The sequence below is a fragment of the Larus michahellis genome, chromosome 5 (genome assembly GCF_964199755.1).
Source record: "Larus michahellis chromosome 5, bLarMic1.1, whole genome shotgun sequence".
Classification (NCBI taxonomy): Eukaryota; Metazoa; Chordata; class Aves; order Charadriiformes; family Laridae; genus Larus; species Larus michahellis.
This window is the reverse complement of record NC_133900.1, coordinates 12,701,160-12,723,817: the sequence shown is the minus strand read 5'-3', so window position 1 is coordinate 12,723,817 and position 22,658 is coordinate 12,701,160. Positions and strand designations below refer to the sequence as shown.

At 38.2% G+C, this 22,658-nt stretch overlaps 1 protein-coding gene across 6 annotated transcripts in view; it reads left to right on the top strand.

The window, feature by feature from the left end:
- Positions 1-22,323, top strand: part of DCLK2 (doublecortin like kinase 2) — an 84,603-nt gene extending 62,280 nt beyond the window's left edge. For 2 of the 6 annotated variants that reach the window (XR_012587212.1, XR_012587214.1), the window contains 10 exons: positions 2,165-2,222; positions 5,991-6,110; positions 7,862-8,008; positions 10,283-10,416; positions 11,738-11,815; positions 13,414-13,510; positions 15,374-15,454; positions 16,649-16,765; positions 17,701-17,783; positions 21,436-22,323. Coding sequence is in view for 2 of the 6 variants with exons in the window: in XM_074588822.1 (XP_074444923.1) it covers positions 2,165-2,222; positions 5,991-6,110; positions 7,862-8,008; positions 10,283-10,416; positions 11,738-11,815; positions 13,414-13,510; positions 15,374-15,454; positions 16,649-16,765; positions 21,436-21,657 (1,054 nt within the window). In the remaining 4 variants the exon portion in view is untranslated. Of the gene's footprint in view, positions 1-2,164; positions 2,223-5,990; positions 6,111-7,861; positions 8,009-10,282; positions 10,417-11,737; positions 11,816-13,413; positions 13,511-15,373; positions 15,455-16,648; positions 16,766-17,700; positions 17,793-18,273; positions 18,629-21,435 lie in introns of all 6 variants that reach the window. The other 4 variants (XM_074588822.1, XM_074588821.1, XR_012587211.1 and 1 more) reach the window with 3 other exon arrangements.
- Positions 22,324-22,658: the final 335 nt, after the last annotated feature.

Genomic DNA, 22,658 nt, shown 5'->3' with positions numbered 1-22,658 from the left:
AAAACCCAAAGTTTTGGCGCAGGCACCAAATGGATGATGCTTCGCAGTGTTTTTCCATGAAAACTGGCCACACATCCTTTGTTACCTATGGAGTCAACAATATTCATGAAACATGACAGGTTAAAAGCATAAGATAACATAATTTATTATTTTCAGGAATATCGAACTGTGCATTTTGGATATCACGTAAGTTCCACTGAAAATGGGAAAAGGGCTGCTAAAGTCACTTGGGTTTCAAAACGTCATCTGTGCTTTTTTGAATGAGGGGACTGGACTAGAAAAACAACCTTCCAATTATTTAAAAGAAAAAAAGGAAGGAAAATTAAACTCGTATGCGATCCAATCTTTATATTTAGTGAAGTATTATTAAATGATTTTATATAAAATAAATATACAACAATAGTTGCTAATAATAACAGTGAGAGGGGAAATGCCAACTATAAATGCTTGTCTTTTAATTCCTATTAATTATTATACTTAATTTCTAATAGCGTTGTCCTTAGAAGCCTTAGTTGTGGAGCCAGGATCCTATTATACCAGCTGTTCTACAAAAAGAATAAGGTGGTCTCTTTTGTAAAGGGTGCCTTTATGTCTGTATATAAAGACATGAGTCAACAGATGGATGCTGACAGCTAGACAGAGGAGTACCAGAAACCCGTCAGGCAATACTGGTGTATGATAGGCACCGGGATTAGCACACACATTCTGTGGATGATAGCCAAGGCTTTTCCTTAGGTGCTATAAGTAAAGGATATTTGCAAGAGCGATTTGAAGTTGGTTGATGAACTGGCTTTGTAAATGTTAACTCCTCTTTCTACATAGCGTAAGTGTTGAAGGCTTACTAAGTGGGTTTCGCTGCTCAGTTGTTTGCAGGCTTTCAGATAATGCACTTAAATTAGTATAATGCATAAATTGTGATTCTGAATTACACACTGTGTTCACAGTAGATTTTACATCAGGTCTATAATACAAGAGGATGGTATTTCACAGATACCATTTTGATAACACTTCTATCTAAAGAGCAGATCAGGTTGTAACTATGACAACCTCTCAGATACAGTTGCACTTCCAGAGCAGAGATTCTCTGCTGCATTTTTTCATTAATGGATAAATTGAATGTGTGACATTAATTCAGTTCCTTTTTTTTTTGTAAGGTCCTAATGTTGACTAGTTGTATCTAATGCCAAAAGTATAGTGAAAATTAACCTGGAAGCTTAAAAACATGGCTGACTTGCTTTTGTAACTGCCTGCAGTGTTTTTTATCATACATGCTAGTGGTGTTCTGATGCACACTGGACTCTGTAGGTACTGACACAACACAAAATAGTAGCGGGGGGGTTTTATGGCATTTTCTTGTAATTTTTAATTCATCATTAATAGAAGTAGTAACATCTTCTTTGTTTTAAAAAAAAAAAAGAAAGAAAAAGAAAAAAGATACTTCATTTGTGTGCTTTTTTCTCTCATTTTCTCCACTTCTGGAGAAATGGAGAAGATTCTTATTGCTTAGAGGGATGAAAGGCAAACAAGAACTCCTTTCCGTGAGAGTATGTACGGAAAACAGTAATCCTTTTTATTTTGTATATCACCACCCACTTAAATGTCATGGGACTTTTTATGACTGCTATAGAATTCCATAGAATACTTAAAAAAATAAAGAGAATGAAATCCAAAGGTCAAAATTAGTGCCTAATAAATTCTGCTGGATTTTAGACTAGTCTGTAACGAACTATGGTGTTTTAGCTCTGCTGAATCCTATTGAATTGTTCCACTAGGGTATCAATCTTTCTTCTGCTCACTTACACATAAACGTGTACAATTTTATCTTTAAAGCCTATCAGTTGAACAAAGCTAAGTGGAAGGCTCAAGACAAATTTTGCGCGTTGCATTAAAGAAGTGACGGAGAGTTATGCCAGGTCACAAAAGAATGAATTGCGGCTGGAGCCTGCGATTAATACCGCAAGTGAGCTAGGTAGCGGTAGTCAGGGAAACAGCAGGCGCAAATGCTGCTGTGAAAACAAAAACAAAATCAAGTCCGTTCTGTGAATTTTCTGTCAGCACCCTTCATTGGTCAAGGCACTCTGTTACAATAATGTATGTTCTTATGGATAATGCCACAATTTGTTGACCGGTTTCTAATTCATGGTTCTCATATTTTTCTTGCTAGATCCACGGGAAAGGAGTTTGCACTGAAGATTATAGACAAGGCTAAATGCTGTGGAAAGGTAGCGTACAACAATTTGCATGTGTAAGAAAAATAGCAGAACCAGCGCTAGCAGCTGCTCATTAGTCACAAATGGTGGGTGTGTTTGGGTTTTCTGACTATTTTCAGAATATCTGTTTAACAGGATGGTAACATACCCAAGAAGCGAATAAGAAAAGTAGTGAGTGTTAGTCTAGTAGATAATAGAGTTAAAAAAACCTCCAAATTGTCATCTATTTTATTGGACTAACAAAGAAAATGCTAATGTGCCTCTAAAATATATTAGAAAGACTTTGATCTGTAAAATATGAGAGAGGAAATTTGCAGCTATATGTGTATTTATATAATTCCCATTGCTCTCTGCCTCTTATTTTTATCCTTTTTTATGCTCCTTTTATACGCAGAACATGGATTTGGAAAGAAATTTTCAGAACCATTTCTTTCTGCTTATGTAGTTTCGCCATCCTGTATAACAAAGATCTCTTAACAAAAGAGTTCATTGAACTTTCTCTCTAATTCAAGCCCCAAAAATGAAAGTCCAGAATCGTTTCTCCAGCCGAACAGCATGTTACATAATTGGAGAAAATATCTGAGAGTATCAGACCTCTTCTTCACCTTCCTCCGAAGTACAGAGATTTTAAAACAGGAAGAAAAAAAAAACCCAGCCCAAAAACCCCAAAGAAAAAAAACCCCAAGAATGTAGACTAAGTGTTGGAATAGATAACAAGAAATAAAATACTTTTATTTTCACTGCTTTGCGATACCTTAAAAACAAAGTGCTCTTGAGGAACTTCTGAATCAAGTGGACCGTAGTTTAGTGTTAGCTAAAAGAACACTGAGGGCACAGTATTAATTAGCAACCAAATTCCGGATTAAAGTCTCTTTGAGAGTAGAAACATACCATTCTCTCAAGGACGACTCAAAAGATGGACTTTTTGATGCAAACACATTTTTAATGTAAATGGTTGTACCGAAATGATTTGAGAGAGAACTTTGCAACCAAGTCCGGGTTTTAATTCAAAGGAATTGTTTTTTTCAGTTACATAGAATAACTGCTCTGAAGTGTAATTCGGAGCTCTAAATGCTGAATGTGGCCTCGTAGGAAGCTGTACCAAGTCCGTATGACATACTTTGTATGATAAGGAGCTGCGTATTACTGTACACTAATGCATTACCTGCTGTGATGACTTGCTTTAAGTAGAGGCCCTCAAATAAAATGTTTCATCTATGCAGATTTTAAATTGCGTATTAGGTGCTAGGGGATAAGAGTTCCCATCTCCCCATCACTTCATCTCATATTCTCTAGGTTTATTTAAGGGAAAACTTAGAAAGGAATCTTAAAAATTTATAACCACAAGAAAAAGTGCTAGAATTGCCTTTTTGAGATTAAAATGTTGCCATTTCTTTGGCTGCAGGAAGGGTGACCCAATATGTTTCACTGCAAAAGAAAACTTTTGGGTGATGTGTACAGCTTGCAACTTGAGATGTTTTTCATTACTTGTCTGACTCAGCCACTTCGGTATCATAAACTGGAATGGTCTAGAGATAGATCATTTTATACAGCAGCATTTAGACGTGTTTTCTGCTAATCGTTCTCACTGCTTTAAAACAAAATAAATTATAAAAATCAACCCCCTGGATGCATACTTCCCTGTTTTGAAAGGCCCTGTGTCTGTATAGCTACATAGGGATGTATGTGTGTGTACAAGCCAAGGACTGGTGTTGGGAAGATGTTTATACCCTTCAGGGCAGCGGCAGAACTGCCCAGGAAGAATTCCAACCAAGAAAAGAATTAAATTTTGCTAGAGCTTACTCCTTCCTCACTTCATTTCACATGCCGACGTAAGCCCTACCTTAAAAACACCCATCTGGCCCAAACATGCATGACTTGTATGTTGCTCACTGCCCTCTAGCAGTTTATCTTGGACGTCCTACAACTTGAATCGAATTGACTAATGTATTTTCCACAAGCAGCTTAAATGTTAATTATACAATAATTTCTCTGTAAATAAATCATATTAATGTAGACTGAAACCTATATTGCACTATTCAGGAGAATGTTGTAACAAGTTTGAGAATTATTATTTTTTTGCATGATAAAATACAGCAAAAACAGTGGTGTGGTTGAAAATAACTCCATGTTAGCGTTTTGAGGACAGGTGTTATAACTAGCTCAAAAACATTTTGGAGCCTTTTTAAAAAAAATGTTATTATTGTTAATTTTAAATAAACATTACTCGTGACTGAGCTTTATTTAAAGCAATAAACAATTTAGTCAAGTGAAACAAAGCAAGCACAGGTAAAGCTATTGTGCCTTAGTCGTAATTAATGGCTGTAATAAATTTAGTATGTTATCTGTTCTTTAGGTAGAAAAAGCTATAAGTTTTTGCTTGGACTCTTAATGCTAGTTTTGAATTTACAGGCTTCCATCCATAAGGCTTAGTATGCTGTGGCTGTTCACTTCTGTCTGTTGATGAGATTCAGCATTGTGTTTAACAAAATTGCTTCATGTTTGTTTGTGTTTTTTCCTCCAGAGCACTTTGCTTGGAGCAGACATATGTTTGTTCAGAATGACAATTGATGCTCTTTCAAACTGAATTTCAAAGGTGTGACTGTTTAACCCGTATATGCCGCACCACACTCTCACGACGTGAGATGCACACTTGGCATGTGGTTTCTGAGTTACATAGCCACATAAAGCTTTGGCAAAAGCACAGTGCATCTGTAAATAACCCTGGAAATAGAAGGTGAAGTCGTGTAAGGTCTTCAGTCACTGCCTATGCACAGCGGATCACAAATCACTAGAGTACTTCTACTGCTCTGCTCACAAATGCATGAAGTGCATGCTACTAATCAGTACATTAAACATGAATAAGTTCCAAGTCCAGCGACATGATTTGTTATCTGTCAAAGTGTAAGGAAACTAGTGTTTCGTGCAAGCATTGTTACTTATTTTGCAGTGAACCTAAATACAGCGTCTGTATTCCAGTATTTATAAAGGAAAATGCAAATCATTCTTCACATGAAAGGGGCGTGTAATTTTCTTCGCTCTCCAGTGTTAACCAAGTGCTAAGATGTTCTAGAAGACGAAACATTCTGAAACTAATTTGTTCTTGAAACACATTACTTCCTCAGAAGCATAAGGACGGGTAAATTAAACTCAATCTGTGCGCTATTGAGCTGTTGGAGACATAATGACTTAACTGAGCTTTTACATATTTTGCAGATTGTAAATCTGAACATACATATAAAATGAACGGAAATCCATAACCAAAGCAGTTATAATATTTTTCCTGTATATAATCCACAACTTTAAAAAAAATAAAGTCCTTGAAAATAAATCCTAGGTAATCTGTCCTTGAGTAACCTACGCTAAATGAGAAGTGAAGGCTGGAGAGGATCAAGAACCTGTTAACTATTGCTGAGGGGTGGCAGGTTACAGTGGTCCAGCTTGGGGGCAGGGGCGTTCTGAATTTAATTTCACCTCATAATACCCACATAAGAATATAATCTGCGCTTCCTGAATTGCTGTCATGTTCTGGGGTCTTTTTTCAGAGATATCCCATTGGTTATGTGTGTGAAATATGGTATTTTAAATTAAATTGCATCAGTGATGAAGTACAGTTAGGCTAAAATACAAGTTAAAATCCAGAATCCGTCAATAACCCTCTACTGTATAAATTAAATAGCAGAAAGGGTGCGAAGTGATCAGTGGTCAGCCGATCAAAGGAGAAGTGAATCGGCAATTTCATGTCTGTTCAGATAAACTTCCCTCCTCTTTTCTGAACAGGAACACCTGATTGAAAATGAAGTGTCTATTCTGCGTCAAGTGAAGCATCCAAATATCATTATGCTTATAGAGGAAATGGACACCCCAACGGAACTCTTTCTGGTGATGGAGCTGGTCAAGGTAAGACTAAGGAGCCTTTTTTTTTTTTTTTAATTATCTGTGTTGGTGTGAAATCTAGGAACATTAAGATTTTGGGAGACATAATCAGATAAGATCTCAGTGGCAATCTGCATTTTTAATCATGCATATACTCTTGCTAGTTACACTAATGGAATTTATGTCTCTTCAGTCGTAATTAGACTATTTACACCGTTTTGAGGTAATTTTGCAATGTGCTCAGTCTAGAGAGAAGTGGATAGTGTTTTTTACATCATGTTTTCAATATGCAGGGGTAATAGTGAACACCTGCATTTATTTCACTAATATCTTTGTTTAATAATTTGCTTTAAAGAAACAAACTCTCTTTAATGAATTTATCTTAGTAGACAATAAATCCAATGGATAGTTTAAGCATACTTGATTATGGTCCAGCAAAATTAAAACTCAAAATATCTCACCTGTTTTGCTTATTTAAAATGTTTGATATAAATCAAACATTCACTCACCTTATTTCCAGTTCACCAGAAAATCGATGCTGCTTTTATTCATGTACAGAGAAAACAAAAATCTTCATTTTGCTGTCACCTTGTGAACCAAATACACCAGCTGCATCAAGTTTTAGTCATGCACTCTCTTGTCTGTGTTCTGTACATACACAGCAACACTGCACATCAGCTTGACTGGCATGTCAAATACAAGTGATATATATCATTATCATCACTTTTTATTGCTGTCCGAAATGTTAGATTCAAGTGTCCCCTCTAGAATGGCTGCCAGCCTAGGAAAACTCTAAAGAAAGTCTGTAGTTGTTCATTTCATAATTTCTGTAACCTACAGTCCCATTTCTGTTCTTTCTAGAAGTTATTTTTTACATAGTAGAGGCTTTTTTGGTTTTAAGACAGTATTTTTTTTTAATATTTTAATACACCACCATCGTGGCCTGTATTTCCTGAATTGCTGCTTCTCTTTCACGTGTATTGAAATGCCTGGAATGCCACGCACAGCTCAGACAGATCACTCCTGCGGATGTATCCAGGGTAACCATCATAGGGACACCCACGTAAATTTGTTGCAATGACTGGAAGTGCTGCATCAGTAACTCGCTGACGTGTTGTTATGTATTCCAAGAGGAATAGGGCATCAATAATCAGAGACCGCACAACTGGCACATTCAGAAATCACCTGTAGGTTCTGCACTTTGGTCTATCATAGAATGATGTAGGTTGGAAAAGATCATGCTTATGCTGTTTGTCCTCTTCAGCTACATTTATTTGATGTTTCTGCAATATCTACAGAAATTCCAATTTCGGGTCATTACAGTTGCTGAATATTTGTTAGGTTAGGCTTTTTATTATTGGTCTAATTTATATTCCCTTAGGCTTTACTCAAAATCAGGACTGGTTTTTGCTACGTAAAGGTATTTTATTGACAAGGTGAAGAAAAGGGAAACTGTATGCCTGTAGGTAATATAAATGAGTGATCAAAGGTAGGAAGATGAGTAGAATGAAATCAAGACAGAGAACAGCTGTGATTTGCCCAAATTCAGACACCAGAAGCCTGGAGTACAGTTGAGAATTTAATGTAGGTGACCCAAGTCTCAGTCTAGTATCTTGGTGACAAGATGATCTTTCCACAAAATATTTTTTTTTTACTGCTCAACAGGCGTTTGAGCATGCCTTTTGTAAAGGAAGATTTTACGTGGCTTTTTTATGCAGTATCATCATCTTAATTATCTTTCATATAGTGATCTATTTTATCTTTCCGTTACTTAGGGAGGAGATCTATTTGATGCTATCACTTCTTCTACAAAATACACAGAGCGAGATGGGAGTGCAATGGTCTACAATCTAGCCAGTGCACTCAAATACCTTCATGGTCTCAACATTGTGCACAGAGACATCAAGCCAGAAAATCTCCTGGTACGTCCCATTTATTTTCTAATATTTTCTCTTACTTTGTTCTCATTAATGCAAATGCTTGTATATAAATGTCAAGGAGCTGAGCAGAGAACAGCAGGAATATTAATTTAGGATAAGTATGTATGAAATAAATCTTCTGCCATGAGATAGCAATCACCATAACCCAAATGAGCTCTGCTCAAACCTGTCCTTAGACCTCTCTTTATTTACATTTTGATTGGCTGCTGCTTGGATAAGCAGGAGTATTGTCTTACAAACGATGAATTTTAAAGCTATGTCAATGAATTATGTATTATAGTTTGCAAGTGGGAGAAAAGGTGGGCTGAGTGCCATTTCTTTCAACGATCATATGGTTATCTCAAGCAATTCTGTATTTTTTTTTCTTTCACTGTCATAGCAGGAACATCTTTCTGGTGATTTACCAGTGTTCCAGCCATGAATTAACTCTGTACATACATTTATTTTGTCCTGGGGGGACTGACTACTTTTGTTTTCAGCAGAGACATAAAATAACTGTGTTGGCAAGAATTACCATGAATCAGGCTGCTTTGGGAAGTGCTTAGACGACAGTTCACAGGATGGGTTGGCGTGTGCTACCTTGCTTATACACAGAGGTTATACTTACGTATTACATATTTGGTATTAGGTATTACGTATTGTGGACTGAACAAACAGGGCCATAATCTCCCCTGCTTTGAGCCATCAGGAATGCTAGTAGCTTTCATCGACACTTGGCAGGCATTTCTTAAAGCCTTCTCTGGTGTTTGTCCATCCTGTTTAATGAGGTTGCATCTAGAGTAGGAGTCATGGCTTATCCCAGACCGGATTGTGAACTATTACAAGGATAGGGCTGTAAATTGAAAATACTTCCCAATTAATAGTCAATTCTTTCCCAACTAATTCCACTGGCAGTGTTTAGCAATTTAAATAAACCCTCAAATAAATCAGATTGTTTAGCAAAAGGAAGGGAGGGGGTGCTTCTCCTGGAAAATGTAGTCACAGCAACATGGCACTTATGAGAAAGAAAATGAAGGTGGAAGTCTCACTTATTATCAGTGCATCTTCAAACGCAGCCAGTCCAAAGAAATTTTAAGCTCTAGTTAGTGATTGAATAGGTTATAAATAGGCACAAACGTCCTTTCTGCCTAGAAAGCCCAAAGAGATTACTCAACAGACGCAAATCTTATTCACTGTGATTGACAGTGGCAGAATGTTAAGATGACATACTGGTATTGAATGTAAACGCAAATAATTCTCATCAATTGCTACCTATAATTGCAAGTTAGTTCTTTTGCACAGGGTCATGCAGCTGTCTGAATTACATTCTCTTTACTAGTCATGGATTTAAAAATACAAGCTCTAAGAGTAACAGCAGATAGGAAGGTGTTATATCAAGAAGAATGTGTTTCCATTAGTTATGTGAATTACACAGGGGAATGGAGGAAGGTACTGCGGCCTTAGCAGTATTCCGTTGTTTGAGGAAACTAAATAAATTCAGCTATTCTGGAGATTCTGGAGCCCTACGTGCTAGAAACTAGATCCCATTGAAATCGTTTAAACATAAATATTTTACTTCAAGAACAAAACCAAAATTAATTTATTAGGGGCATTTCCTTTGCTGGTTTGATTTATTGTTGATATAGCTGTCATATAACACTTTTCTTTCTAGTAAAATTGAGCTGCTTTCATCAACAAAATGACTCAGAACAAGATGTGCTAGATTCTTCATGGGGCTTTTGGTAAGATGCGCTTGGGTCTGCACAGAAACCTAAACACTTCTCAGTCACCTTTCTCACCCCTGTGCTGAACTTGCTCAGGGAAGACATTTGCCTGTGAAATATCCAGCATGCTAACTGACTAGATGTATGCTAAGTTAGTGAGAGATGTTAAACAAATCTCATTGTAGCTGCTGATCCCATTTTAAACTCTAAGTGGCAATCAGACGGAAGCAGAGTATTATATTTTTCTTAATACATATAAAACTTCTCAGCATTCTAGGATTGAGTTTTCTTTTCCCACCTCTAGTTGCTTGAGGGCTGTATCATGGTCTGACCTATTTAGCTGGCAGACAGCTCGATTGAACATTACTAGCTCCAGCTGCACTGTGGCAATCAATGGTCATACCATTTTTCTCTTCTTTCCCTACAGGGCTGTGGAAGTTACCTCTTTTTCCTGTCTTCTTGATGTGATGATTATCATTTTCCAAACAAATTAAAGGATTTAAAAAATGCAGGTGTTCCCCTCCTCATTCTGTTTTTATTTTGCTGATTCTAGGTATGTGAATATCCAGATGGAACCAAGTCTTTGAAGCTAGGAGACTTTGGACTGGCAACTGTAGTTGAAGGACCTTTATATACCGTCTGTGGTACACCCACGTATGTGGCTCCAGAAATCATTGCAGAGACAGGGTAAGGATGACTGACTAAGACATAGGTCTTTGGCGGGTAGCTCTCAACTGTTGTAAGAACTGGAATGCTTTAATAGGATGGTCCTCTGTCTTTTTGTAACCTATGAGAAAACAGGCATCGTTCAGTTCCTCAAAGAGGCCGGTTTCCTTGCTCACCTTGCTCCCCCAATTCAACTTTGCCTCCTTACCACCTCCCTATGACCAGTGCTGGTGCAGTGGAATTTATTGGTTTGTGTTCCCTTGCCTCACCTCACTGTTCAGAGCTCATTGTACCAGCCATGGCAGCTGCTTGGGGAAAAATAGACAAGCAAAACAGTGTTCATGTTAGAAATGGAATAATTTATATTGGAAGAGACTCCAGAGGTCACTGGTCTAAACCTGTTCTCACAGTAGGGCTAATTAGATCGTGTTGATTCAAGTGACCTTGTTTGGGTGACGCGTGCTATTTGATAACTGTTGGTTTAATTAAACAACCCCATTTTTCTGTATTTAACAGGTGGTTGCATAAATACAAAATAATTTTGTAAAATGGGTGAAATTTCACAAGCCGTCTTTCCTTTTAGACAGATTAGACCCCCATTGCATCCTAGCTGATTCTTGCCGTAGCTGTGACCATTCTGAACTTGGTCTTCCTAATGGAGGGAGCTTTGCTGTATTGTTTCGAGAATTGTTCAGTGCATTTGTCATATTGAGAAATATTTTACAGCTGCAGTGAGCTCAAACGTCAAAGGGCACTTCATCTGCACGTTTTAGATTTTGACAAACTGAATCTACTGGATAGAAAAGAATAGGAAAGAAGACCTCTTTTTGACCTCCAGTGTTTTAATTTCTGTGCTTTAAAAGAAAGGTGCAGTTCTTTTTCCCTGTGTTACTCAAGAGACTGGAGAATCGGTATCTTTCTTGTTGCTTAGCAACACATGATAACCTTAGAGATAGTTACTCCAATATGGGGACTGAGAAAGCACATCCTTGTCTTTTATCATTAGTGATTCTGGATTGGGAAACCTTGGTACTGAATTGAATCTGAGTATGTTCAGAAGACCCTGGAGAGCCTTGAGGCTTCTGAAGAGAAGAAAAAAGAAAAAAAAAAAAAGGAAAGAAAAAAAAGAAAAAGAGAAAAAAATGATGTTATCACAGTTTCCTCCAGACTGTGAATGACGCTAAGTAAACCGATGCTTAGGTTCAAAATGCATTTCCACATCATCAGCAAGTAACTTAGAACAGATTCTCAATGTATATTAATGTAAATGTAATCAACTGTTTGATTGGAACGACGTTGGTGGTTTTTATCCAGCACAAGTAACACAATCTTCTTTTCTCAGCTATGGCTTAAAGGTGGATATTTGGGCTGCAGGTGTGATCACATACATACTGTTATGTGGATTTCCGCCTTTTCGCAGGTGAGTGTCCCTGTATGTCAAAGGGAAAAAATAGTAAAGAACCAAGTTCTTTTCTAAGCAAGTCTTATTTATTTCCCTGAAGAAGGCCTCCTGGGAAAAAAAAAATTAATTAGATTGACGCACTTTCTTTACCTTTTTGTTCTCTTTTTAAAATGATTTTTCACTTGTCCCTCTTGTCAGGTTTTGGGAATCAATTTTATTTACTTATTTTTCTAAGGGAGCAACTGGTTTACTGCCGTGTACAGGGAGAATGGTGGTGTGAGGGCATCGTTTCTTTTCCTTTTGTCTGCCGTGTGTATCCCGGTGCAATGAACGTGTATGCTTTGCCCTCTAGTGTTTCTGTCTGGATGCCGCAGGTTACTGGTTTGTGGTGGTAATGGTGAAGGTTACCGGTAAGCTGAGGTGAGGGGAAGAATTTGCTTCTGTTGCATTTTTAACCTTGTTAATCTTTTTGATAAGTGTCATATGAGCCACGGAGTTCGCAAACACGATTCTTGCTACTTGATGTCACAATACGTGTGAGTTCTAAACATCAAGCGGATATGCTTTGTGCCTCAGCGAATTTTTGGCCAGGGAATGAGAAGGAGTTGGAACATTCAACAGGGAATTCTCCTTTTAACTTTTAAGTGGAGAATATAAGTTTGTGCAGTCTTTTTATCCATTTTTACAGGAAAGTGCTTAGGTTTTAACAAAAAAAAAATCACGAGGCTGAATATTTTGCAAAGAATACAATATAAACAATTGTCAATGGAAAAATTATCTTTTAGTTTAGGTGGGTTTTTTTTGCATGTGGTTAGTTCATGTTTAAAACTGAAAATATGTTTTGAAAGATAGATACATTATAGGAACAAATGGCAATTGCTTTAAACAGAGTTTGGGGGTTGGGCATGGAGAATGTCCATACCCATGCTATTAGAATCAAGCCTTAACCAAGCTTAATAAATATTTATTGCAAAACCGCCCCAAGAGGTGAAGCGTTCATTGCAGAAGTAGGTTGGGTGGATGTTCACAGTGGCTAGGGCCAACAGAGGTTAAAAAACAAAAAGCCTGCTGCCGTTGATCCCTGAAGATTCATGATGCCATGACTTTGATACAAAACTACTTATCCTTTCAATATCAGTAGTCTGCCAATAGTCAGTAAACTAAATGTATCGTGTTTTCCATATCTCTTCTTTGGATTTTGAAAATTCTCCTGTGTGATAGTTTAGCAGAAGAGGCTCATTTCACTACACTTCTTCCCCCTATCATATGCTCTCTGTAGCAGGTCCTTTACAACTAGGCTGGCAAGTGACTTACTTCTTTTTTTTAAATCACCTTTCCTGTTCCCGTTAGCTATGCAGTCTCTATTCCAGCAGAACTCCTTTCACCTCAATATATACTTTTTTCACCTCAATATATTTGTTTTTCTGGTCTCATCACTCCTGACAGTGTAACTATGGCAAACACCTCGGAAGTGCTGCCACTATATAAGCTTGCAAATTCTGCATTTATAGTACTTCATATAACATCATTTCTGTTCCATCCCCAAATCAAGTTAAAAATTCACATGACAAATTGACTTCTTTCTCATGATCTGTTTCATTACTGCTGTTCCGCAGTGAAAACAACCTTCAGGAAGACCTCTTTGATCAGATACTTGTTGGGAAGCTGGAATTTCCATCTCCCTACTGGGATAACATCACTGACTCAGCAAAGGTACCCATACGTTTTCTAACCTGAAATAGTTTTCTGACAAGCCACTGAAGACTGTGCTCTGTTGGAAAGGCAGAAGAGAAGATGCAGGACAGACTCTTACCCGCTCGTCCAGCTGCTGTGCCTTTTTCATTAGCTAGCTTAACAGTGCTTGAGGAAAGCTCAGGGTTTGCAGGCCGTCGTGTCATTGTCTGAGTAAGTGTAGCAGAAAGCCAGCTGCATTCAGTGAGCATCACATGCTATTCAGTTTACTTAATGATGGACTGTTATAGCAGATTCGGTGCTTCAGCTGTAAAATAAGTGTGTCTCTGAGTTTTTCCCTCCTACTCCCTCCCTCCCTTCCCGTTTTAAAAAAGAAAAATTACTGCTATGTGGCCTGAATGCAATTGACATCATTTGTTCCTATTTTACTTGGGCCAGTTATTAGAACTTTTCAAGAGGTGCAGCCAGCTTGATTTGCCATTGCTAAGAGTTCTTGCGTTATCATTGCCATTTGCATTTAAAATGATTGTGTCTTTAGGATAAAGGTTCCAGCTTTTTAAGCCCCACTTCTCAAGCTAATTCAGTAACGTGCTCTGAATGATATCCAAGGACTCTAATTAGTAAGTGGCGATCATTTATTATCCAGCCAATGAGAAGTTGCGTTTTTTTAATGCATTTCCCAATGGCTGTTTATCTATTTGCCAACATTTCGTAAGATCCAGTCAACTCGCACTCTTCCATACATGCATTCTGCACAAACAAGGCCCTCAATCTTGGTACTAAGGTGACCTTTCACTTCAGGCTTACACAGACTAAATAACTTGCCTGGTTGGGAAACCTCGCAGTGAGGTATGGTATTATCTGCTTGAAGAAGCCGTTTCCCAAAACTGAACAGATGAACAATCATCTCCTTGAAATACTCTTGATAAGAATATGAAGACTGACAATTTGGAGGCTATAAAAGGTTTTTTGAGGGGGGGATTTAGCTCCCAGTACATGAAGTTGTTCATTTGGGAGGGGAAGGCGTTTGTCTTAATAGGTTTGTAGAACCAGGAATTACGCCAGTAAACTAGTTGTTAGTTGCATAAGAAGAAACTTGAATGAATAAACAACTGAAGAAAGTTGTTTGGGATTATTTTTTTTTTTTTTTTACAGACTGCTTTGTATCAATGACCTCTTAAGGCTTATCATATCTGTAGGTACCATTAACGGAAGGCCTACGAAATATTTGATAAAGCTGAAGACATCTGCTGTAGTGTCTCTCAAATATGATCAAAAGCCACAATACCAAATATTTTGGGATTCACCACATAATTAGTAGAATTAAGCATTCATCTCTTTGTGTCTATCTGCTTTTTCCTATAGCAGATGAACCTTAGCTCATGAAATGAGTTAAATGCCTGTTATTCTTCTGGAGCAACACAGAAGACAACATAGTTTTCAAATGGTTTCAGCAGTTTCTTGCCACCGATTTTGCTCTTTCTGTACTGTGTTGCTCTGTGCGTGTACACTGCCCAGAGAGGGTCTCATCTGTCCCAGGTTTATTTTCATTCTGGTCACCTGCATGAATATATAGAGAACAAACTGGAACATCATAGCTGATTTTTTTTTTTTTAACATTTCCTTTCCATCGGTTTCAAAAGACTCAGTGAAACATGAATACAATAAGGAAGTTGATATTTGCCCTAAAGGGCAAATTTTTTATTCCACTGAAGTCGCACTGGTATCACTGGTTCTGGTATCAGTGTAAGCTGGGGTTTTTTCTACTCAGGTAGCAAGAAAATTGCACTGAGAAGAACTTGATGCAACAATGTTTTCCATTGTAATATCTTTCCCCACTCTCCTCAAACTCTTTTTCTCTTTTTCTCTTTTATTTAAATAAAGGAGTTAATTAGCCTGATGTTACATGTGAATGCTGAAGCCCGATATACAGCTGCACAGATCCTAAGCCATCCCTGGGTGTCAGTGAGTAAACTGCATTTTACTTGTCTCTAATTCGATATTAAATCTGTAAATCTAGCCATTAAAGTGTAGCTTTCAGAAGCAGCAATACACTTCTACTATGCCCGTTTCTGTTCATTGAACCACTGGTCCCTTTTCCATATAAAAGAGAACAGCAAGAGCCTGAAGTTGGCTTCAGCTCTGACAGCACTGTTAGCGCCTGGGCTCTGGAAGAATGGAGTTGAGGGTAAGACTTGCTGGCTGCAATCAGCAGGTGCCGGGGGTTGCTATAATCCCGCTTAAACATAACGCGACAGGCAGATGTCCGACTTGAGTGTCTTTTTTGTTATTTCACATTCAGCCTAGAAAACAGTCATCTCAAAAATGTGTATTGGCAGCACTGTTTGTGCACGTTGGCATCTTACTTGCTGCAGTGCTACTTAAAGTATGAGCTCCTGTTTCTTGAAGCACTTCAAGCTTCATAAGAGACATAAAATTAGCAAATAAAATACCTAATTTAACATAGGCACTAAGCTGCTGGCTGCCGGGTCCTTCATCTTTTTGGGCAGCAGCAATGGGGAGCACCAAAGTGCGTTGCTTATGGATCGAAAATCAGTTCATTATTAATAAATACTAGGTTTACACGTACGTAGTCAGTGTCTATTTCCACACACATTTTAAAAGAGGAACTGAATATGATCTATGGAGTTCCCTCAAACAAGAGATGACAACTGTAATGAGTTTGTCTAGGCATAACAGCTCCTTGCAAACGTATTTATGGTACTGTATAATTTTTTCACACTTAGGACATGATGGACCATTTAAAATGCTGATTTAAAAGAAAGCCAAATGACAAACGTGCTTTTTATTTTTAACGTTATTTCAAGTATATTACTTCTAACATGCTTGAATCAAACTCACAGCTTATAATTATGGGACAAAGCAAAGTATATAGCATCATATGGCATTTTAAGAAACAGCTTCATACATAAAACAGTGCTTGCTACGTTCCTTTCCTCTGTAATTTATCTTAACCCATTTGAACTGTATCTCATGTAGCAGAGTGCACTCACTTTTGGGCTGCCTGTCTGAACACTTACTTCACGTTAAAAAGCAGGAAGTACCTGAGGATAATAGAAAACTTCTCTTTTACTCATCTCCATTCAAGCATACTTTTGGTTTTTTCCTAACTTGAATATTGTGTTTACTCTTATACAGGATGATGCTTCCCAGGAGAATAATATGCAAGCTGAAGTAACAGGTAAACTGAAGCAGCACTTTAATAACACCCTACCCAAGCAAAATAACACATCTGCTGGGGTTTCTGTCATCATGGTAAGAGAAATTAACATTTTTATACATTGATGTTATACTTTGCATAGTTTCCTAACAGTGCTCTATGAGTATGTGTGGTGCAAGAATAGCAAAAGCCAAGCTAGAATAGTCTAGCTACATAGAGTGTGGATTGCCTCATCATCGCTTGAGAGCAACCGAGTCTATCACAGCGTGCCAGCTAAGCTATAAAAACAAGCTTTCAAACAGAAACATGTAAACGCTAAGTAGCTGTATGTTGAAATGAAACTTATTGATGATTTAATAGCTTTCATTATAAAAACTGTAATTTTTTATCATACTGACCACCTAGTTAGTTAAGTAGGCTCTTCCCCTCTGCCTGACCAAGTATTGCTTGATCTTGAGCATGCTGTTGTTCAACACTACACTTCAAAGCATACAACGGAACCCTGATGACCTATAGTTGAACTTACATACACAGTAATTCCAGAAGGCAGATGCGTGAATCATGGTAGAAGAAATGGAGTTTACTGTTATCAGTGCTTAGAACTGCACTTGTAATTGGCCAGTCACATGCAACTGCTAGAGAGATTGAACGTCCATTCTGTTCTTATTGTGGCCCGTTCTTCTCTAATGCAACGATGGACACTGCACACAAAGAGGATCTTTGGTTATGGAAAGAAAAATAAAACCATCTATAGTAGTAACACAGTGATTTCCACCCCCACACCTCCCTGTTAGTATTAATTGCTCTCAAAGTCCAGCCCACTTATGTTAATAAAGAATTGTTTTAATCGTCTTAAAGCAGGTAAATTTAAATAGTGCTTTTGCATACATACGTGATTTTGCAAATATATTTATGTGAATTAAATAGGCCAAAGATTTAAATGTAGGAAAAGCGGTAACATAAAATAAAAATGAGATAAGTCGGAAAATAGATTTCAGGTTCATGCTGTTGTCTACATTTCGTTTGACAGTTTGACTTGACAGTTTGAGAGGGACTTCAGAGCTTCATTCTTTATACTGTTGAGACTATGGATAAGCCTGAAGCTGAAAACTGGTATAAAATGTACTATATGTAATAAGAGCAATTTTAATTCTAACTCTCAGCCCCTCTCCAACTTGCATGCCACTTAAGCCTGTCTCAGATCTCTGACACAGCGTAGCTTCTGGCTTCTTATTGGTGTGGGTTTTTTTCTGATTCTGTTAGCTACTGACCTTCCTTCAGCCAGGAAAGTAGACCTCATTAAAACACTTAGTTTTCCCTTCTCCTGCCTTATTTCCTTCTAACAGGTATGGAAGGATGTAACGCATAAGTATTTATTTCTGAATGCAGCTCCCAGTTATTGCTGAAGGGAAAGTAACTTCTTGTTCAAAACACTGTAATCTAATGAGGGTTAAGCCCTCGATTTGTTATTCTTGCCCTGGTTTATCTAGAGCATTGAAATTTCGTTATCTTTGTGTTAAGAAGTTCTTCACTTGTACTAGCACTCATTGCTTAAAAACATGGATTCAGACAAGCACAGTATTGTAATTCTCATGTATTGCAGTGCATTGCTATATCAGTCCGCCTGCATATGTAACGGAATCCCTTTTAGCATCACTTCATTCAAATCTTGTCATCTGGCCAATGCAGATAATACCATCATGTGGCAGATAAGTAAAACTGCACATACCTACTTCAGTGCTCTTGCACAGGAGACTCTTTCCGCCCCTAAAAGCATGTTGCTGTTAATTCATTACTGGGTTTTTTTTTGTCAATTTCAAAATGTTGTGTAAATCTAAATTTGTTGCAATTGTGTTAGTTCTGCTTAAAGTAAGTCTAGTTTCTGTCCCTTGCTTCCTTCCTTTTTCCTCCTTTCCCAATGCCTGCATTGCTTTCCTCTGAGTAGGTCCAAGGCAATGGTACGTACTAACTGCGATGCTTTGTTCTGCTGCACAAGAAATTCATGTTCTCCATTTTTAACAAGAAGAAAGGAGAAATAACTCAGCCAGTCTGAAGTGGAAAAAGCTTTAACAGCCACACAAAAACAGTAAAGGAAAAATCTTTTAAACACTTACAAAGAAGTTTTCTGTATGAGGTGATGCATATTTTAAATATTCTAAGCAAACACTGATATAGCTAGATATTTTTTACTTCCTCAGACATATCTTGGCCTAGTCCCTTGGGAGTAATTTTGTGCATGTGTGTATCTTACAATACCCAACAGCAATTAGAAAAAGATGGGAATCCTATGAAGACAGAGCCAAAAAATCCAAAACCACTGAAATAAGCATTGTCTCCATTTAAAATAAAAATGCTAGTTGTCATTTCAGCCTGTAGGGTGTCACAGAGCTAGTCAGGAATGTAATCAGTCCTAAATTAATACGAAGCATTCTTACTTAGCAACAGTAAAATTATGCCTCCTCTTCAAACTTTTTTTTTTCTTAAATTAAATTGCATTCCATAGGTATGTATTGCTATGTGCAAGGTGTGACAACTATCAGAGGCTGCTGTGAGGACAGCACAGCAGAAAACCACTGTCAAAATTACCTGAAAGCATTTTCTTTCCCTTTTAAATAATTTATCCTGCCACTGAAACAGCAGAAACCTGTTTATTGAGAACTCTCTTTCCAGCAAGCAAAAGAGAACACGCAGTCCTGCTAGATAGCAGCTATTTTTGATAGTTATAAATCTACTGCAGATCATAGCTGATCTCAAAAGCCTAGATACAGTTCGGCTAGTCATTTCCTTGCATGCCCCATTTGCAAAGTCAATTGTTAGCAGACCATTCGATTGTGTACTATTGAAGGTTTTTCCTTGTACCTGTATGCATGTAGGCTAACGTTGCAACTCGATTAAAAAAAAAAACCAAAAAAACCCCTAGAAACCAAAAGGCCTTAAATTCAACATACTTAACCTTTTCTTTTGGGAACTGTTATACTTTGGTCTGAAAGAGCCTGGCAGGAAGGCCTGGGGGAGCTGAGGGGCATCACGAGGCTGCTTGCTACCCCACCGCTGCAGCGCACACCCACAGCATTATACAAAATAGAATAGTTTCAGCAGGAGAGTCTGAGTGAGACCGATTCCAGAACAGCCCGCCATCCACATACCTGCAAATTCTAGAAGTCCTCGAGAGATCAGAGGTAGTAGTCCAGCTCTTTTTGCCAAGTCAGGTAAAAGAGAAATTTGAATTCAGGTACCCCGTAAGCAAGTAAGTTTTTACTACCAAGCTGTATCATCAGTTTAGAAAAAAAGTAGAAGTACCACCTTATTTCTGCTGTTCTTGATGACTTTGATGCAATAAACCACATCTGAAAAAAATATACATGCTAAATTTAACTTCTATCAGAAAATTATGTTAGTGTCTAAAACTATGTATTTTAGTGAATGGTGTATTAGACAAACCTCACTGAGACTACATAGAAATTTTCAGATGAGTAAAGTGAGCCCACCCCAGCAATCAATCAAAACAAGAAATTGCTAAAGAAAAGGCAGAGCACTTGCCCTTACTTTACAATTAAGACATCCCAGCTCAAAATTGGAAATGCCCCCTACCAGTGCTGTAGAATGCTTACACGTACATACGCAGGGGGTGCCACAACGGTGAAACATGTATTTGTGCTCTGCTCTTCAGTTCGAAGTGTCACCCATTTGTGGATTACTGTAGAAAGCCCAAGCTGTACGTGACCAGAGTAAGCGCACCTTGCACTATTCTACATAACTAGTGTAAACTACAAAGAACTTAATTAATCTTAACTTCAAACTTAACTGTATTAACTTAGATCTGTATTACCACTGGTACTTGAAGATCTTCCACAAAGTAAGCAGTTAAGCCAAGAAGCATATGGATTTATAATGATCAGTGTCAGCCTTCAAACCGTGAAACAAGACCAATTGCACTCTCCCTCCAAGTCTTAGAAAGCAATCCTGACATATATTTTTGACACAGGAACTACTGTATTTCCCTCTAGGTCACTTTAGACATTCCACTGGCAATTAAACGTTATGCTGCGGTTTAATATAACTTGCACTATCCTTCAGAGAGGATGAAAGTTGTCGGCTTCGGCAGACACATCGTGTACTCCAGATAATCCACCTAATGCGGTTTTCATTCTAACCTGCTACTCTCTTCTCCAGTAAACTAATTTTTAAGTGCAGTATTCAGAAATGATGCATTTTTGCCCCGTGTCAGCTTCATAAGAGGTCATTTGCCTATTCTCAACAATAAGCAGAAAAGTCGACCCTTTTCTTTAAGACAGAAAAAAAGCAGTAGGTTTTCATCTATCTTCACACACAGATACGCTTTTGTACCATGTGGTTTCTTACAGAAAATGTATTATTAAGCTTTTACTAAGCATCATGTGATTCCTTGTGTGTGCAAAAACACAGGTACACCAATTTTGCTAAGAGCTAGTATGACAAGTTCCTGCCATATCATAACCACTCAGGTAAATTTTTTTCCACATCAGACTTGCAAGACAAAAAAAAATTTAAACTCGCACCATCCTGGCAAACACATGTCCGGAAGATAACTTTTCCTTACATTTTCCAAAGCCGGCACCACAAAATGCTACAATTAACTGTATGTAAGATTTCCAGTGGTATTTCTCCTTTTTTCTGGCTCTAATGCATGCACTTGATGTCTTGTAGATTTTTTTAACCCTTAAGACCGGTCTTTGATTTAACTGCTCTTTCATATTTCGCCTTGGGTTTTTTTGTTTGTTTTCAGAACACAGCTCTAGATAAAGAGAGTCAGATTTTCTGCAGCAAGCGCTGTCAGGACTCTGGCAGAGCTGGAACGGAGAAAATTTCTGCAATTACTGCTGCAGCTGATGATCCTCGCGTGGCTGGGTCCGAGACCCTCTTCCCTGCTGCTTCTGAGCCGCTCAGATCCCCCACGCTCCCTGCCTCAGTATCTCCTGAGTTTGCTGGGGATCAGCCTGGTGCGTAGGACTGACGAAACCAAATCCAACGGAAGCTCCCTGCACTCTCGTCACATTTCTCTTCATTTCACGTGACAGTTTGTTTTCAGTTTGCGTGCACCCTCTCGTGGCGAGCCCAAGGCAGGCTCTGTCATGGGAGACTGATCAAATAGTGGGTGAGTGACCGTGCGTTTTGAGTGCTCTTTACCCTTGTCTTGAGAATAGCAGTAGGGGAAAGATTCTGGCAATGTTAGATGATTTTTAAGTTATCTGTGTTAATTAACTGCATTTCACACAGCCTTGGGCTCTAAATAGACTAACTTGTGGTGTAGCTAACCATATTTTTATATGAGCAGTGAGACAATGAACAGTTACCTGGCTTCACCTCTATAAGCAGGTTCTGTTCTTCTGATAAGGATTCTCGGAAAAGCGGGAGAGAAAGGCAAGGGAAGAAAACTTACATTCACCTTATGTTCCGATACCTCTATTTTTGGCCAAGTTTCTACTAAACTTGAAGAGGCAAATTTTCACAAAAAATTCTTTAGCAGACTAACTGTAAAATATCATGAGATGAACAGTGGAGCTAGAGGGCAGGACGGTTGTTTTTGCATCAAGTTTGTTATCTGACTTGCAGGCTACAGGGTAGTGTTTAGATAATACGAATTTAAATAAAGTGACTTGGGATGTAAACACGAGCACTGGACGTTTTATTTGTAATGGAGACTGAAGTCAAGGAAGCCTTTTTGTTACAGCCATTTTCTATCCTAACCACAAGTGTTCCATCTACACCTTTCTCCAGGGTCAGACTACCTATTAGATAAAATAAAATTGCTTTGGACCTGTGAACAGAAAGCCTGCTGCACGTTACCGAAGCAAGGAGGAATGGAGCAGTTCCTAGTTGTAGGGTGAGCTGATGGAGGAGCTACTACAAATAGCTGCCATCAATAGCTATCAGAGGTTTGTCAGTGCTATCCCGCTGTTCACCTGGTGCAGGCACTGGAAACAAGGATTGGGGAACAGCTATCCTTAA